This window comes from Notamacropus eugenii, chromosome 1 (genome assembly GCF_028372415.1).
Source record: "Notamacropus eugenii isolate mMacEug1 chromosome 1, mMacEug1.pri_v2, whole genome shotgun sequence".
Lineage (NCBI taxonomy): Eukaryota > Metazoa > Chordata > Mammalia > Diprotodontia > Macropodidae > Notamacropus > Notamacropus eugenii.
This window is the reverse complement of record NC_092872.1, coordinates 12,826,044-12,845,420: the sequence shown is the minus strand read 5'-3', so window position 1 is coordinate 12,845,420 and position 19,377 is coordinate 12,826,044. Positions and strand designations below refer to the sequence as shown.

The following is a 19,377-nucleotide window of genomic DNA, read 5'->3' as shown; positions in this document are numbered from 1 at the left end:
AACTCTCAACAAATTCTAGAGCAGCAGAAGCCACAGAACAATGGAGTGGAGGAGGTTTCTGTTCCAGAGAGACCTGAAAAACCGATGGGAAAGGTCTGTTGCACACTGGACGTGGAGCAGAGCCCAGCCCTGTCTTGGCCATATGGCACTGAGAGGAGCAGATCTGAGCAGGCTTCAGGAACAGAATCTCCAGTGGCCACGCAGGTCCCTCCACCCACAGGCGCCAAAGGTCAGTGAGAGGGTCTTTTCAGCTGGCTGAGAAGGGAGTGGGGTGTCCTCATAACTCAGGCCCCCTCGGGAGGCAGCAGCGGAGGCAGCAGCAGACAAGGGCTCCCAAAGCAGGCAGGAGCCCAGATTCATTATTGAAAGTCTCCTCATAAACCCCCTGAGGGAACTAAGCCCCGTGTGGCAGCCCTACCTCCACCTGAGCAGCTGAACTTAATTTCACACTGAATAGCAGCCCCACCCCTGCTGTGAAAGCCCTGGAGGCTTGAATCTCAGCCCCCAGCTGCTGGTTGGGTGGAACTGGAGGCGAGGTGGTTGTGGAGAGCAAACTCAGAAGTCAAGTAACTGGCTGGGAAAATGCCCAAAAAGGGGGAAAAAAATAAGACCATAGAAGGTTGCTTTCTTGGGAAACAGGTGTCTCCCCCATTCTTTCAGATGAGGAAGAACAAGGCATACTGTCAGAGGAAGTCAAGGGCCCTGCCTCCAAAGGGGACTTAAACTTGGTTCAGGCAATAGAAGACCTTAAAAAACAAGTTAGCAGCTTACTAAAGGAGAACCAAAAAACCGCTGAGGAAAAAAGCAGCTTTAAAAAGAGGCTAACTCAATTGGAAAAAGAGGTCCAAAAAGCCAACGAGGAGAAGGAGGTTTTAAAAAGCAGAATTAGTCAAATGGAGGAGAAGGTTCAAAAGCTCACTGAACAACATAATTCGTTGAAAGAGAGAATTGAGTCCAGGGAAACAAATAACTATGAGTTAAACCAAGAAGTTAGTAAACAAAACCAAAAATTTGAAAAAAATAGAAGATAAGGTGAAACAACTCATTAGAAAAACAACTGACCTCGAAATAGATTCAGAAGAAATAATTTAAAAATTATGGGACTACCTGAAAGCCATGATCAAAAAAAGAGCCTAGACATTATCTTCCATGAAATTATCAAGGAAAACTGCCCTGATGTTATAGAATCAGAAGGCAAAATGGATATTGAAAGAATTCATCGTTCACCTCCTGAAAGAAACCCAAACAGAGAAACTCCTAAGAATATTGTGGCCAAATTTCAGAGTTCCCAGATCAAGGAGAAAATACTGCAAGCAGCTAGAAAGAAATAATTTGAGTACTGTGAAAATACAATCAGGATGACACAGGATCTGGCAGCTACAACATTAACCGATTGAAGGGCTTGGACTGGGATATTTCAGAAGTCAAAGGAACTGGGACTGAAGCCAAGAATCACCTACCCAACAAATCTGAATATAAGGGAAAAAATGGTCATTCGGTGATATAGACAAGCCTCAAGATTTCATGTTGAGGAAAAGACTAGATCAGTATTTTAAAAATTTGACTTCCCAAGACAAGAATCAAGAGAAGCATGAAAAGGTAAACAGAAAAGAAAAATCATAAAAGACTCTCTAAAGCTGAACTGTTTACATTACTACATAGAAAGAAAATATTTTTAACTCTTGAATCTTTTCTCAGTATTTGGATAGTTGGAGAGATTGTACACACACACACATACACACACAGAGATAGTATAGGGTGTGTTATATCAGAAGAGATGATATCTACACACACACACACACACACACACACACACACACAAATAAAATAAAATAAAAATTAAGGGGCAGAGAAAAATTCTGGGAAAACAAAGGGAGTAATGGAATGGAGTAGGCTATAACCCATAAAAGAGATAAGAAAAATCTTATTCAGTGGAGGAGATACGGGAGAAGAGGGGGGGAGAAACAAAGCTACTCTCCCCATGTGTAACTGAAGGAGGGAATAACATGCTCACTAAATTTGATATGAAAATTTATATACACCACAGGAAATTAGGAGAGGAGGCGACAAGTGGAGCGAGGGGAATGTTAGAAGGGAGGGCAAATGGGAGAAGGGAGTCACTAGAAATAAACACTTTTGAGAAGGGACAAGGTCAATTGTAGAGGGGAAAATAAGGGGGGATAGGGTAGGTCAGAGGGCAATATAATTAGTATTATACAACACAATTACTATAGAAGTCTTTTGCAAAACAACACATATTTAGTCTGTATTGAATTGCTTCCCTTCTCAGTGGGGCTGGGGAGGGAGAGGGAGAGGGAGAGAAGTTGGAATTCAAGGTTTTAGAAACGAATGTTGAGAATTTTTATTGCATATAATCGGGAAATAAGAACTACCGGGATAGGGGTATGGAAATTCATCTTGCCCTGCAAGAAAAGAGAGAAGATGGGGATAGGAGAGGGGTGTGGGTGTGTTGGAGGGGAGGGTACATTGAGGGAAGGAGTAATCAGAATGCAAGGTATTAGGAAGTGGGGGGAGGGGATTGATGGGGAGAAAAATTGGACATGTTACATAGTGAGGTAAGAGCAATTAGTATTAAAACAATAGACTGAACTAATTATTGAGAATAAATCAATGACATCTTTAGTTTGGAGAAAAGAATTTCAGTCTAAATTTCCTAGAGGGAGGTAACGTTGGGTAAAATTTGGCATTGAGGGAAAAGTCAAGGTTTTAATGGTAAATTTGATTTTATGATTGCCATTTAACCAGGAACTAGAACATGTATAGAAAGACATGTAAGCCACTTAAGACTTGCCTCAAAAGATGTTCCTTAGCCAAAGTGAAACTATAATCATATTTGAAACCTGATTATTGGAACTTGCCATTTTTAGATGCTATGGGACTATTAAGTGTGTTCTTCTAAGTCTAACTCCAGGTATGGGTAGCAAGAAAGGAGATCTGAGCCTCCAATACATGATGCCAGTAAGCTGATGAGATGCTGGTATGAACTGCATAGGTGATCTCAAGGGAAGGGTGGGAGAGCGGCTGTTTAGCATGGGCTGAGGTGGGATTCTCCTGACTCAATTTTCCCACTGACACCTGGTAGACTTCAAGCTTGACTGAATGCAAGTGGATAATCTAATCCTGCCTGGAATTGACATGAAGTTGGGGAGATATTGTATCCCTGCAATGTCCTTACTATTGGTGGCAATTTCTTATAGTCAAAAGGTTTGTAAGCTTAATACCAGGTCTATTTAATTATAGATTATGGATAGGGGAACATCCGAGGTTGTCTAAAATTAAGCTATTAGGCATAGGACTTTAGACCAACAACATTAAGTTAGGGTCCTTTAATTCTTAGTAATACTATGGAGACAATTAGGTCAAGAGCTTGTGAAGTTAGCAACATAAATATTATCTGTGTCTCAGCTGATTAATGTTTAAAAAAAAAATTCTTTTGTGGTCCATATTGTAACCGCCCTAAAAAGATGTATCACCTGACCAAAAGTCTGAATTGCTTTATCTGTTATAAACTGTGTTAAAAATAAATTTTTTTTAAAAAGTGTTTCTTACAAAGGACATATTATTGGATTTTGCTTTTCAATCCATTCTGCCATCCTCATCCATCTTACAGGTATTTTCATGCCATTCACATTCATAGTTATGAGTATTAATTTTGCATTTCCCTCACTCCTGTGCTCTTATAGTTTTTCCTCCTTTTTTATTGTTTCACTCTCTTTACAGAAAAGAAAAGGGTAGAAAGAGGAATGTGTGCAGCACCTATACTCCATGCTTAATGAAATTTACTTCTGCTTCCCTATGTTCTTTTCTTTTCCTTTTCCAGACTCCAACCACAGATTCTTACCTTTTTTTCTTTCCTTTCAAATCCTTCTTCATGTTTCATGTTCTGTCTTCTGAAATTAGAGTTTGTTTTGGTCATTACTAATCCCTCCCTGAATCTACCCTTCCTCTTATTCCCTTTTCTATCTTTTCCCCATTACCTTCTTTTAATCTGATGAGCTAAATGTATTTTTGTATCAAACTCTTCTCTCTCTCTCTCTCTCTCTCTCTCTCTCTCTCTCTCTCTCTCTCTCTCTCTCTCTCTCTCTCCTTGTGTATTCTACCTTCCTTTGAGCACTTCAGATAAAAGTACAGTTCAAGTATCACCTAACTCCTTATTTGTATAATTTGATTCTTGTGTACCCTGACTATATATGTTCCTCTACCTTTCTTCTACTTTTCTTCCCTTAGTGTATTCCTTTTCCTCTCCCTTTATTTTTCTTCTTTTAGGATAAACAAAATATAATAAAAGCCATTCCTGGGCCTCTGTCTTATTGAAGTCCCTCTGTGATTCCTGATGGCATTAGGGTTCTGAGTGGAACACAAGTATCATCTCCTCATATTAGAATTTAAACACTTTATCCTTACCTAACCTCTCCTGATTATTTTTAATTTTATAGTTTTACTTTTCTCTTGACTTATATTTTGGAATATTGTATTCTAAGTGTTCTGCTCTTTTGCGATAATAACTGCTAAATCCTTTGTGACCTAGGCTATGGTTCCCAGGTAATTGAACTCTTTATTTCTGACTTCTTGAAGATTTTTCTCTTTGACCTGCAGGTTCTGGATTTTGATTATTGAATTACTGAGAGCTTTCATTTTGGAGGTGACGAGTGGATTCTTTCTACTTTAACTTTGCTCTCTACTCCAATAGCTCTAGGAAGGTTTCTTTGATGATCTATTGAAACCCAATTCTGGGCTACTAGCAGCAGAGATTTTAGATGGCTTCCTATGCAGCATCAGGCTCAGGTCCAGTTCTACTTTATCCATAATCACTTTTTCCCTTAGTATCCTGTAGCAAGCCCTAGGTCAGTCCTTGAACTAGATTCTTTTTATTCCATTCATGACTAGCCCATGTCCCCAGTGCCTGAAAACCTCTGTGTTTCCAAATACTGACCTGACTTGGGAAAAGCACTTTTTGTGTTTTCTCTTTGAATTTCTCTATCACTACTTGGTTGAGCTCTTGCTAGGTCTTTGTGAGAGTAGTTGTGTGGGAGTAGTTCTGGGCTATATTGTTTCCTCTACTTTGCCATCTTTGATGGTCTCTCCACAGGTCACTTTTTCAGAGACTCACTACCCACCCTTTTAATAATGTTTTTTAGAGTTTTTCCAGGAATGGAAGTCAAGCCCACTGGCTAGTCTATAGCTATTATATTCCATACTCTTCCCACTAGGAGGCAGGAGATGCAGTATCATGTGTCAAAAATAGCAAGGTCAGTTTGGTTGGATTGTGGAATAAATAAAAGGGAGAATCATATAACAGGTCTCAAAAAGTAGTTTGGAGACAGGTTGTGAAAGGCACAACCAGAGGAGTTTGTATTTGAACCTAAAGATAACAGGGAGTCATTGGAGTTCATTGAGTACAGAAATAATATGGTCAGATCTGAGCTTTAAGTAAGTCTTTTTGGCACTTATATCTAGGATAGAATGGTGGAATCAAGAGACCAATTAGGAGGCTACTGCAGTAATCCAGATGGCCTGAGCTAAGGTGGTGGCCATGTGAATACAGGAAATTCCAAAGAAGGGAGAGCTGTGAAATTAGAAGTGACAGTATTTAGCAAGTGACTGAACATGAAAAGTGTGAAGAATAAAGAGTTGAGGATAATCCTACGGTTGCAAACCTGAGTATATGCAAGGATGGTTGTGTCCTTGACAGAAACAGGGAAACCTGGATGAAGAATGGTTCTGAGGAGAAAGGTGATGAATTCTGTTTTGGACATGTTGAGTTTGAGATGCCTGTAGCACATCCAGTTAAAACTGTTCAATAAGTAACTGATAGCCTCTACTTTCTAAATAAAGTAGATGAGGTCTCTTCTAAGAGGAAGTGGTTCAGAGAGAGTATAAGTTTTGAGAAGTTAAAAAAAGGTTTGGATTTGTGGTTGTGAAGATTATGAAAGAGGAAATTAGGGAAGACTAAAAGGATTTTTGTGCAGCAGTGAATAAATGTTCTTTTATGGTAATAATTGCTGAATCTTACGTGACTAGCTATCAATTTGTAGGCACCCCAGGTGTCACAGTTGGCTGACTTTTAGTAGCATTTAGCAGCACTTGAATAGGAATGGAGAAAGAAAATAATGAAAGGGATCTAAGGTTGGAAGTGGTCAAGTAATGGCTGATTATAGGACAAGGAGGCAATGTGCTGTCTCTTCTCTTGTCCCCCCTCTCTTATCCCCTTCCCCCTTGCTTTTCTATAGGATAAGATAAACTTCCATACCCAATTGAGTATGTATGTTATTCCCTTCTGAAGCCAAATTTGATGAAAGGCTCACTTATTCCCTCTCACCTTCCCCTTCTTTCCCTCCATTGTAAAAGCTTTTTCTTGCCTCTTTTATGTGAAATTATTTACTACATTCTACCTCTTTCACCTAGTACATTCCTCTCAACACTTAATTTTCTTTTTCAGATATCATCCCTTCATATTCACCTCACCTTGTGCCACCCCCTCCATGTTTGTGTGTGTGTATACACAAACACATATATTCCCTCCTACTATCCTAAGAAAGGTCTCAGTTTTTTTCCATGTAGGAATGTAAACAGTTCAAGTTTAATAAGTCCCTTATGGTTTTTCTTTCCTGTTTACCTATTCATGCTTCTCTTGATTCTTGTATCTGAAAGTAAAATTTTCTATTCAGTTCTGGTCTTTTCAGAAAAAAAATGCTTGTAAGTCCTCTATTTCACTGAAGTTCCATTTTTCCCCTTGAAGTATTATTATACTCAGTTTTGTTGGATAGGTGATTCTTGGTTTTAATCTTATCTCCTTTGACCACTGGAATATCACATTCCAAGCCCTCTGATCCCTTAGTGTAGAAGCTGCTAAATCTTGTGTTAACCTGATTGTGTTTCCACAATACTAGAATGGTTTCTTTCTGGCTGCTTGTAATATTTTCTCCTTGACCTGGGGACTCTGGAATTTGGCTACAATATTCCTAGGAATTTTTCTTTCTGGATCTCTTTCAGGAGGTGATCAGTGGATTCTTTCAATATTTATGTTACCCTTTGGCTCTAGAATATCAGGGCAATTTTCCTTGATAATTGCTTGAAAGATGATGTCTAGGCTCTTTTTTTTGAACATGGCTTTCAGGCAGTTCAATAATTTTTTAAAAATTTATTTATTTTTCAACATTCATTTCCACAAAATTTTGAGTTCCAAATTTTCTCCCCATTTCTCCCCTCCCCCCACTCCAAAACGCCGAGCATTCTAATTACCCCTGTCACAAATCTGCCCTCCCTTCTAACATTCCTCCCTTCCGTTATTCCCATCTTCTCTTTTGTCCTGTAGGGCAAGACAAATTTCTATACCCCATTACCTGTATTTCTTATTTCCTAGTTGTATGCAAGAACAATACTCAACAGTTGTTCCTAAAACTTTGAGTTCCAACTTCTCTTCCTCCCTCCCTCTCCACCCATCCCCACCCATCCCCATTGGGAAGGCAAGCAATTCAATATATGCCATATCTGTGTAGTTTTGCAAATGACTTCCATAATAGTCATGTTGTGTAAGACTAACTATATTTCCCTCCATCCTATCCTGCCCCCCATTTCTTCTATTCTCTCTTTTGACCTTGTCTCTCCCCAAGAGTGTTGACTTCTAATTGCTTCCTCCTCCCATTGCCCTCCCTTCCATCATTCCCCCACCCTGCTTATCCCCTTCTCCCCCACTTTCCTGTATTGTAAGATAGGTTTTCATACCAAAATGAGCGTGTATTTTATTCCTTCCTTGAGTAAAATGTGATGAGAGTAAGCTTCATGTTGTCCTTCTCACTTCCCCCTTTTTCCCTCCACTGAAAAATCTTTTACTTGCCTCTTTAATGAGATAATTTGCCCCATTCCATTTCTCCCTTTCTCCTCCCAATATATTCCTCTCTTACCCCTTAATTTCATTTTTTTAGATATGATCCCATCCTATTCAACTCACCTTGTGCTGTGTGTGTGTGTGTGTGTGTGTGTGTGTGTGTGTGTGTGTGTAATCCCACCAACTACTCAGTGAAAAGTTTCAAGAGTTACAAATATTGTTTTTCTATGTAGGAATGTAAACAATTCAACTTCAGTAAGTCACTTATGATTTCTCTTTCCTGTTTACCTTTTCATGCTTCTCTTGATTCTTGTGTTTGAAAGTCAAATTTTCTTTTCAGCTCTGGTCTTTTCATCAAGAATGCTTGAAAGTCCTCTATTTCACTGAATGACCATTTTTTCCCCTGAAGTATTACACTCAGTTTTGCTGGATAGGTGAGTCTTGGTTTTAATCCTAGTTCCTTTGACTTTTGGAATATCATATTCCATGCCCTTCAGTCCCTTAATGTAGAAGCTGCTAGATCTTGTGTTATCCTGATTGTATTTCCACAATACCCAAATTGTTTCTTTCTGCTTGCAATATTTTCTCCTTGACCTGGGAACTCTGGAATTTGGCCACAATGTTCCTAGGAGTTTCTCATTTTGGATCTCTTTCAGGAGGTGATTGGTGGATTCTTTCAATATTGATTTTGCCCCCTGGTTCTAGAATATCAGGGCTATTTTCCTTGATAATTTCATGAAAGATGACATCTAGGCTTTTTTTTTGGTCATGGCTTTCAGGTAGTGCAATAATTTTTAAATTGTCTCTCCTGGATCTATTTTCCAGGTCAGTTGTTTTTCCAATGAGATATTTCACATTATCTTCCATTTTTTCATTCTTTTGGGTTTGTTTTGTGATTTCTTGGTTTCTCATAAAGTCATTAGCCTCCATCTATTTCATTCTAATTTTTAAGGAACTATTTTCTTCAGTGAGCTTTTGAACCTCCTTTTCCATTTAGCTAATTCTGCTTTTTAAAGCATTCTTCTCCTCAATGGCTTTTTGACCCTCTTTTGCCAATTGAGTTAGCCTATTTTTCAAGGTGTTATTTTCTTCAGCATTTTTTTGGGTCTCCTTCAGCAAGGTGTTGACCTGCTTTTCATGCTTTTCTTGCATCTCTCTCATTTCTCTTCTCAGTTTTTCCTCCACCTCTCTTACTTGATTTTCAAAATCCTTTTTGAACTCTTCCATGACCTGAGACCATTGAATATTTATTTTGGATGTTTGGGATAAAGAAGCCTTGACTTTTATGTCTTTCCCTGATGGTAAGCATTGTTCTTCCTCATCTGAAAGTATGGGAGAAGATATCTGCTCACCAAGAAAGTAGCCTGTAGTCCTATTTCCCCCCCTTTTTTTGGCATTTTCCCAACCAGTTACTTGACTTTTGGGTCATTTGTCAAGAGTAGGGTATACTCTGGGGGGGTCTGTAAGATCTCAGCTCCTCCAAGGTGGTACAATCAAGTGTGTACACTGGTCCAGGAGCAAGCAGAAATTTTTGTGCCCCAAATCTGAATTTCCTCTTCACAACCACCTTGCCTCCAATTCCACCGAGCCAGAACTGGGGGCTGAGATTCAGATAAGCTGCAGGGGCAGGGCTGCCATTCAGTGTGAGATAAAGATCAGCTGCTCAAATCCCCAGGAGTATTAGGTGGGGGCAGGGCCTCTACACAGGGCTGAAGTAAGAAACAGCTGCTCAGTGCCCCGAGGGGTTTTACAATCCAACAATGGATGCGGGCTGCTGTGGAAGCTGCTGCAACCCACCCGATGTGGCCTCTGCAGTCGCCATCTGAGGCTCAGAGCTATGGCAAGGCCCTTCTCCTTTCTTGGCCAGCTGAAAAAACCTTGTCACTGACCTTTGGCGCCTGTGTTGAGGGATCTGTGAACCGTTGCTACTGTAACTGGGGATTCTGCCCCTGAGGTCTGCTCTCATCCTCCTCCCAGAGCTGCGATGTGCAGCCAAGGCTGGGCGACAGACATTTCCTGTTGGCCTTTCAGGTCACCCTGGGGTGGAAATCTCCTACACTCTGTTGTTCTGTGGCTTCTGCTGCTCTAGAATTTGTTGAGAGCCTTTCTTTACAGGTATTTTATGGGCTATGGGGGAAGAGCTAGTATATGTGTGTCTTTCTACTCTGCCATCTTGGCTCTGCCCCCTAGTACAATAATTTTTAAATGATCCCTCCTGGATCCATGTTCCAGGCCAGTTTTTTTTCCAATGAGATATTCCACATTGTCTATTTTTTCATTTTCTTGGTTTTGTTTCATAATTTCTTGATTCCTTGTAAAGTCATTAATGTCCATTTGCTCCATTCTAATTTTGAAGGAATTATTTTCTTCAGTGAACTTCTGGACCTCTTTTTCCATTTGGCCCATTCTGCTTTTTAAGGAATTCTTCTCTTCATTGACTTTTTGGACCTCTTTTGCCATTTGGGTTAGTCTAATTTTAAAGGTGTTATTTTCTTCAGCATTTTTTGGGGTTTCCTTTAGTAAGCTGTTGACTCATTTTTTTGTGACTTCTTGCATCACTCTCATTTCCCATTTTTCTTCTACTTCTCTTACTTGATTTTCAAAGTTGGCCCAAGATCAATTCATATTTTTCTGGGAGGCTTTGGATGCAGAAGATTTGGCTTTATTGTCTTTTTGTAGTTCTATGTTTTGATCTCCCTTGTTACCAATGACATAAGAAAATACCTCTTTGCAGAGAAAGTAAGAATCTATAGTCTGTTTCTTTTTCCTGTTTTATCATTTTCCTAGTTAATTACTTGACTCGAGCTCTTTCTTATGTTGAGGGCTCCAGGGGCAGCTGCACAACCAATTACTTGACTTTTGAGGTCTGTATTGTGAGGGACTCCATAAGCAGCCTCTGCTTCAGCAATGGCTGCTGCTGCTTCTGGGGCTGGGGCTGAAGCCAGACTATGCTGCCCTTTCAGCCAGGTGAGAGACCCTTCACACTGACCTTCAAAGCTGTCTGGTGTTTGTAGGTTGAGATTTGTAAACTGCAGCATGTGCCAGTGATTCAGTCCCCTAAGGCTTGCTCCAATATCTTCTGTGTTGGCATGGCCCACATGGAACTGTGCTCTGCTCCCAGCCCAGTGTGATACACCCTTTCTGTCAACTTTCCAAGGTTGTCTTGGGCTGGAAATTTGCTTCAGTTTGTCATTTTGTGGCTTCTGCTGCTCTAGAATTTTAGAAATTTAGTCATTATTATTGGTTTTTTGAGGGGTTTGTGGGGACAACTCTAGCAGGTTCCTGCTTCTACTCCACTGTGTTGGCTCCGTGCCCCTTTCCCCCCCCCTCCCGACAGGATTTCTGATGTTTTGGAGCAGGTTCTTGACTTCCCCTGGTTCTCACAAATTAGAAACTCTTATAGTTCCTAGGTCCTGGTGGCAGAGGAAGTGTATAGTGGTAATTAAGTTCCTGGGCTGAACTCAATTTCTCCATCATGAGATACTAAAGCTTCATTTCAAGTTGGCAGAAGCTAAAGCATACCTAGAGGTCACCCATCATATGGCACAAGTCACTATCCTTTGGATCTGAGTCCTAAGAAACAAATCAGTCTTCCTATCCCTCAGTACCCTTGGTAGGCTGAGATTTGGGGTTTATGAATGTTTAGAATTCCCTTAAAAACAGGTCTTCTGATCTTCTGCCCACCTAGGAGCTACGGCCTGGGGTAGATAGGTTATGTCTTTGGAGCTCCAACTCTGTGTTGTAGAATTTAAAAGTAGAAGAGACTGCAGGGATCAGCTTTTCCGATCCTGTTATTTTATAGATGTGGAAACTGAGGCCCTTAAAGCATCGTTTAGTTGTTTGAGGTCATTTAGCATAATTGCATTCTCCTCTGAACTCCTTATAACATTTTAATGGTACAGGAATTTTTGTAGGGATATAGGTGGCCCAGGAGATAGAATGTTTGGAGTCAGGAAGATCTGCTTTCATTCTGCCTCTACGCAGAGCAAGTTACTTGAGCTGTATTGGAGATAATATAGGCAACGCTGCTTCCAGTGTTGTTATTATGCTGGCTAGACGCTGATCTATGGCACATGGTTAGTTATGTTTCCATGCTGAATTCTCTCTTAGGTAGCAAGACCCTTGAGAACACTTCCTTCTACCCTATGCCCTGTTTTGTCTGCTTGTAGACCTTAGGAAAGCTTCTCCAAGGAACAGCTGACAGGGCAAAGGAGAGCCCCGGCTTTGGGGGAGGCCTGGTATCTACAACCTGGACTCCAGTGAGGGATGAGGGGCCCTCTCCTCTCAATCAATCAATCAATAACCGTTAGCCGCGTTTGTTGGGTCTTACGGGAACACCTGCATCCAGCTGTCAGCGCCAGGGCAGCTGCCCAGAGCACGTGACCCCCTCCTCTCTGCAGAGGTCATCTCTGCGGACCGGCCCTGCCACGGAGCTGTGGGGGATGGGCTGAGGGAAACTCGGACCCGGACCGGGCAGGCCGCCGTTCTTCTGGCAGCTCTTGGAGCCAACATCCTGGGACCAAAGGTGGGGGCGCTTCGCCCGGGGTCCCGGGGGCACAACTCGAACCCAGACCCGACCCCAAAGCCTGGCCTTCACCCCCTCGGCTAGGCGCTCCTTTTGTCTTGGCTGGACAAAGGAATGAATCACGTGAGCGGCCGGAAGTCAAAGAGCCTTTCTCTCCCCCCCCCGACACATTCAGTAGGCGCCTACTGTGTGCCAGGCACCGCTCTAAGGATGCAAAGAAAGGCGAACGGCCGGCCCGGCTGCGCAGGAGCTCCACGTCTAACCGGAGACATGGCTGGGGAGCCATCCAGTACGACCAGCTGGTACGACGGGTGGACCCGGCGAGAAGAGGCGGCCCTGAGAGGAAGCTCAGGAGCTCGCCGGCGAAGCAGAGGATGCCGGCTGCGCGCGCACCCTCCGGAGCGCGGAGGAGGGCGGGGAAGAGAAAAGTTTGGGGAACTGACGGAAATCCCAGGGGCCGCGGAGCGAGCTCGGCGCATGCGTGCTCGGCGCGTGCGTGCCCGCGTGCGCGCGTGCGCGCGCCGGCGCTAGGCTGGACGAGCAGAAGCGCGGGCGGGGGCGGGCCGGGCCTGGGCCTGAGGAGAAGGAAGTGGGAGGAGGCGAGAGGAGGAGGGGGAGTGACCAAGGCGCGCGCCAGGCCGCCCCGCTGGAGTTGGGAGGTGCGCGCGCAGGCGGCGAGTCCCGGAGCAGGCGGCGGCGGACACGGCGAACGGCGACAATGGCCGCGGCGGCGGGCGGCGGGGGCGGCGGAGCTCCGGGGGCGGCGGCGGGCGGCGCGGGACCGGGGGGCGCGGCGGCGGCGGCCGTGGGCCTGGCGCTGTGCCGGCGGAAGGACGGGGGCCCGGCGGGCAAGTTTTGGGAGAGCCCGGAGACGGTCTCCCAGCTGGACTCGGTGCGGGTCTGGCTGGGCAAGCACTACAAGAAGGTGGGTCCCGGCGCGGGGCGGCCGCGGGGCCCGGGGTGGGGGCGGGGAGCGGCCCGCTCGGCCCTCCCCCCGCTCCCCGCCATGAGGGACAACAAAGGGCGGCCCGCGGCTCCGGGGCTTCCCCTGGCCGCCTCCCCCGGGGCCGTCCCCTCGGCGCCGGCGGGGCCTGGGGGCGGCGGGGCCTCGGCCTTGCCCCGCGCGGGAGCGGGCGGGCCGCGAGCGTCGCCTCCAGGAAGTCTTCCAGCCGTGCCTCCCCTCCCCCCGCCTCCTGCTGCTGGGGGGGGGGGCGCCTCGCGGTCTTCTCGGGTCAGGCGGGCCGAGGCCGGGGCCCGGGGTGGGGGCTGGGTGCCGGGGCCGCGGGACCGAGCAACAAAGGAGCCCCTTCTTTCACCGAGTCTTGGAGGGCCCGTCGCGTGCGCGCGGGTGGGGGGCCGCCCTCCGAGGTCGCGAGGACTCGCGTGTGAACGTTTCACGCCGCCCGGGGAGACACATCCTCAGTCATCTGCCTTTTACGGACGGGGAAACTGAGGCCGAGAGCCTCGCTGGTCTGCCTGAGCACCTTTGGAATCCAGGTCTTCCTTGGTCCCCAGTCTCCTACTGACTGTGTCTTCTTTCTGCAGTTTTTTTTTTTTAAAGACAGTGGGGGTGGAAAGCACAAAATTGGGAGTTTGTAACCTCAAAGTAAGGTTACAGAAACTTTTAAGAGAGAAGCAGAGGAGATTTTTTTTACCCTATTAGATATTTTTTAAATTTAATCCTTAAATGTCCCTGAGCAGAGCTCCCCCCATCATTCCATTCTACAGAAAGATGGTTATGATAACCGTGAATTTCCAGTTCACACTGCTTGCCTTTTTTCATAACCGACTTCTTTTTGTTCTTCCTCTTGAACTTCCATCTCTTCTGTGAAATGTATTGAATATTTAGGAGAAAGTTAATAACGGAAATTAAAAGCTTAATGATTATTAAACGCTTGTTGCCAGGTACAGGTATTCATTTCATTTCGCTTTTGGTATCTGAAACTTGTGTCAGTGCTTTTCTAGATGCTTCCTGTGAAGCCTTGCTTTTCATTGCAGCACATTGTAGAGAAAAGAGCATTGAATTGGGAATTAAGAGGACCTGAATTTAATCTCACCTCTGCCACTTACATATGTGACCTTGGGAAAGTCACTTAACCTCTGGGTCTCGGTTTCTTCACCTTTGAAATCATTGGGTTTGACTGGATCACCTCTTAACATCCCATCCAGCTTCAGATAGATGATCTAGTGAACTTAACATGTGTAAGAAAATAATTTGCCAAATGGAAATGAGCTTTTATTATAGTCAATGCCTTGTGTAAGGTTTGTGGAATTGAGTTTCTGTACCTTTCAGTCTCAGACTTTTTGATCTCAGGATTCCTTTACCCTCATAAAAATTATTGAGTGCTTTTGTTTATGTGGGTTATATGTCAGAATTTACTATATTATAAATTAAAATGTCTTAGCATTGTTATAAAAATAGTTTTGACTCCGTGGACCCTTTGAAAAGGTCTTGAGACTTAAATTCTCCAGACCGCACTTTGAACACTACTGGGAGACTAGAGACCCTCACTTCATTCCACCTCTATGCTCTTCCAATATTTCCCCAATTTTTCTTTTGGCCTGGTTGCTTAAGGATGCAGCCCTCAAAGGTGTGCTTGATGCATTTCACAGTTCTGATGCTCTGGTGTTTTTGTTTAGGAGGCCTAGGGATCACTCTCAGCTGGCTGTAGAGCAGATCCAGATATACATTTCTAGGGAAGAAGTGTGTATTTATCCTTGATCTTTTTCAGTGGCTTAAAATTAAAATTTAAGCTTGGCTCCAAGAAGAGTTAAGAAAATTCACACCCTCCCTTTGTAAAGGTGGTACCATGTGGCTGGAATATTGTATATTCTGCCAGGCACTGTTTTGCTTAACTACTTTAAAATTTTTTTTTAAATCTTTGTTACACCGGCTGAGAAAAGGACAATGGATATAATATATTTAGAAACAGAAGTTATCAATGAAAATAAAATGTTTCAGAAATATCTAATGGAGAAAAAAGCCATTATAGTAGTTATGGAAAAAGTATTTTAATGTCTTAAAATGTCTTAAGTTAAATGCTGATATTTTATGTCATTTTCAGTAGGGTTAAAGAGAGCTGAAAATGCACATTAAAATTTTTATATTCTGTAATGAGGCCTGGACCAAAGTATATTATATTTTTAACTAGATTCAGTGTAATTCTACTCTCTTGATATTTTCATTGGTGCACCAAATAACATTTGAGCATCTTCTACTCCAAAGGAAATTATGCTAATGTAGGAACAAAGAATAAGTTGTGATTCTTTTCTCTAAGGATGTTATATGTACCAGATGGAGAGTTAATACCTCACAGAGCAGTGCTTGAAAAGTGCTGAATGTGTTACTAAGTCTTCATGGTCTATATACGTACATAATTGTCAGTATGTTTCCTAATCTGATTGAAAATATTGTCTGTGAATATAAAGCTATTTTGTTCATTTTGAATCTTAATTAGTATCATTTTTTGATGAACATCATGAAATGAAATGCTGAAAGCACTTTGAAAAGTACAATGTTACTGTCAGGTGGTAGAGTTGTTACTGTTATATTGTACCTGAGGCTTTTATTTTGGTCAGATAGTGATCTCTCTTTCTCCTCCCTTTTCTTACCCCCTCCTCTCCTTTCTTTCTCTTTTTTTCCTCTCTCTTCTCTCTCCTTTCCCTCCTCTCCCTTTTCTGTTCTTTGTCCCCTTCCCCCTCATATGTCATGTTACACATTTTGTTTGTTTAATTATAAATATCAGTGAAACTGCTAAAATCTTAGCTATATGCAAACAGAAAGTACTATTGCTTGTCTTTGTGTGTTAAATTTTTTATTGTGCTCTATTAGATGATTTTGATTTCTTGTTACTGGGTAGTTAAATAAAATAGTTTAATTGGAATGAGATATTTAACTGTCTAGATGTTGAACTTCTTAATAATAGCCTAAGAGATATTTTAATGGGAAGGAAGAGCTTTGTGGTCTTTAATTTTTTTGCGAAAAATAAAACCCAAACCCATTTATTTATTTGGTTTTTTGTCTTTTGGTTTTAAAAACTCATCATATTTTGGAAATGCTTCTTTTTCTAACTTTGAAAAGTATAGCCACAAGGTTCACCATGTAAGTTTTACGAACTGACCAGTGATAAGTAAGAACTTTGCTATGAAATAAAATTTGTAATATTAGCAGTTGCTTATGTCAATGATATATTATAATAATTTTTTCTAGTGTATCTAGGAAAAAAAATGGAAGTCCTGAAGTGGTACATAAAAGGGTTTAATATTACTCCATGAGTCTAATCCAGATTTTACTACTCTTTGTAACTGTGAGTTCCATCCCTGGATCCTCTGCTAGCTCTCTCCTGATTTAAAAAAAAAAAAAGGTGTTTGAACTGGATAAACTCCAAAGTCCCTTCCAGTTCTCAGTGTAGACTCCTAGGTATGCATTGCATTTGAGTTGGGAATGGAAAATAACTGAAGAAGAAGAACTGTTGGTACCTCTTAAACACTTTTCAAAGAGCATGTTGCAGTTTTACTTTGCTTGCTGCTCTACAAGTAATAGTTAAATATCTTCTTTTGAAGAATTATTTTCTAATGGTTGTGACTATTTGAAACATTAGGCAACTTTAAAAAAAGTGGCATAAATGGTTGCACTTAAAATTCTGACAACCAAGGACTTAAAATTGGTGGTTGTCAAGCTTGAACTCTATCAACTTTCTGACTGTGTGTAAATGTACACTTATTTGGCCTTTTGAAATGTGTTTTTATAAAAACTGTTAAGATAAAGGGAATCTGGTTAGAAGGATAGAGAGAAGATTGCTTGGGGAAAATAAAGCATTTCAACTATAAATACTAGTTGTCAGTAATTAATTACAGCTTGGCTATTCCATTCATACATTGAAAAACTAATGTGTTTAAGCAAATCAAAACTCCTTGAAAATGTTGTAAGCTTTTAAAATAGTTGTCTTTTTATATCAGGTTACATATATGATTGGCTACAGCACAAAATGAGTTCTCTTCATCTAATGAACATGTGACTTTCCAATAATGGTACGCTGTGCAGCTGTTATTATCTTGTAGCTGCACCCAGCAGTCTGACTTAAAATCATTTAGTATAATAGAAACAAACACATTAAGATTGAAATGTTGAATAGAGCCTGTCAAGGTTGCTTGAAGATAGGAAATGAGGGATAGTTTGTGTAGTCTTTTTTCCTGAGGCTGGAAGAAATTACTGTGAAGTTGTTAAAGCAAATGAATTGTTTTTTTTTCTTAGAGCATGGAGTTGAGGAGCAAAGGTGAATTTGTACCTTCTAGCCAAGTTTGACTTCTTAGCAGAGTTCCACTGTGTACTTCAGCTATAATCTGCTAAAATCCCCTAGCACTTAGTGGTTCGCACATTTAATGCTTATCAGTTGCTACTTTGTGAGATGTTATTGTTTAGCTCTCCATTTGTTTAACTTGTTCCTCTAACTACATTGTAAAATTCTCAAAAGTAGGGATCATGGCTTATTCATTTTTTTGTCCCTTTGTACAGTACTTTCTGCTGCTTTGAAATGAAGGAATTTAAATGTTGCATTGATTGAAAATATCAATAGTGATTAATCTGAATAAAATAACACTGAATCTGCTTTAATACGTAGTATGAATATATTCTTGCTTTTTTGGCTTTTTTTTCTTTTCAATAAAATAGTGGTTATTTTTGCTTTAGGTTGAAGGTTTCTTTTACTGTTTTTAAGTGTATTATCTTGTTGTTAAGTCTTGAAAGCAGGAATTTCACCAGGATAATTTGTATTTTGCAGTATGTTCAAGCAGATGCTCCTACGAATAAAACTTTGGCTGGGTTAGTAGTACAGCTTCTACAGTTTCAAGAAGATGCCTTTGGGAAACATGTCACCAATCCTGCCTTCACCAAGCTTCCTGTAAGTAACACAGTAAACACATTGCTATATCAGTGTTATTTCCTTTACTCAACATGTGAGGTTTGTGTATATTCCTGATGGACAAAATTATCTGTAGCTATTTCCTAGCTTCTTGTTAGGACAGCTGTGTGGCTTAGTGGACAGAGTGCTGGGCCTGGGGTCAGGAAGACCTCCTCTACCTGAGTTCAGATACAGACCTTACTAGCTGTGTGACCCTGAGCAAGTCATTTAACTCTGCTTCAGTTTCCTCATCTATAAAATGACCTGAAGAAGGAAACAGCAAACCACTCCAGTGTCTTTGCCAAGAAAACCCTTGATGGAGTCAGGAAGAGTCAGACAGGACTGAAAATGACTGAGCAACAACAGACACTTGTTAGTGCTTGAAATGAAAGAGCAGTAAGAACTTAAATAGAAATGATATAAAATGACTTTTATGAATTCCATTGTTTTTCAACAATGAGTCAGGATTTCATACGTCAGTATATATAATATCTATAGTAATGATTCTTATATCTTTTCTAGTCCTAACTTTTTTGCTGAACTCTAGTCTCACATCTCCAGTTACTTATTAAACATCTCCAACTGCATGCACTAAAGACATCTCAAACTCAGTAGGTACAAAACCAAACTCATCTTTCTCTCCAAATCCTCTTTGCTTCTATACTACCATATTACTGTTGAGGACATTACTATCTTCCTAGTCCTCTAGGCTCCCAGCCTAGGTATTATCCATTCTTAACTCCTTGCTCTTTTCTCCCCTACACCTGCCCACCCCCACCCCACAAGCCAATCTGTTGCAGAGGTCTTTTGATTTTATCTTTGTATCATCTCTCCAGTATGTCCCTCCTCTCCTCTGAAACTGGTGCACACCCTCATCACCTCAGGCCTAGAGTGTTGGGGTAGCTTTCTGGTTAGTGTGCCTTAAGTTTCTCTCTATTCTAGTTTATCCCCCTCTCAGCTGTTAAAGTGATATTTTTTAAGTGAATTAGAATGATCTTTTTAAAGTGAAAGTCTGACTAAATCCCATTCCCCCATACCCCACCCCATTCAGTCAACTCCAGTGACTTCCTATCACTTACAGGACTAAATATTAAATCCTCTGT

The 19,377-nt window shown here is 41.8% G+C and overlaps 1 protein-coding gene across 2 annotated transcripts in view; it reads left to right on the top strand.

The window, feature by feature from the left end:
- The first annotated feature begins 13,077 nt into the window (after positions 1–13,077).
- Positions 13,078–19,377, top strand: part of SMARCC1 (SWI/SNF related BAF chromatin remodeling complex subunit C1) — a 173,024-nt gene continuing 166,724 nt past the window's right edge. For both annotated transcript variants that reach the window (XM_072653841.1, XM_072653833.1), the window contains exons 1-2: positions 13,078–13,299; positions 18,155–18,274. In XM_072653841.1, the coding sequence (XP_072509942.1) occupies positions 13,093–13,299; positions 18,155–18,274 (327 nt within the window). In that variant the 5' untranslated portion in view covers positions 13,078–13,092. The remainder of the gene's footprint in view (positions 13,300–18,154; positions 18,275–19,377) is intronic.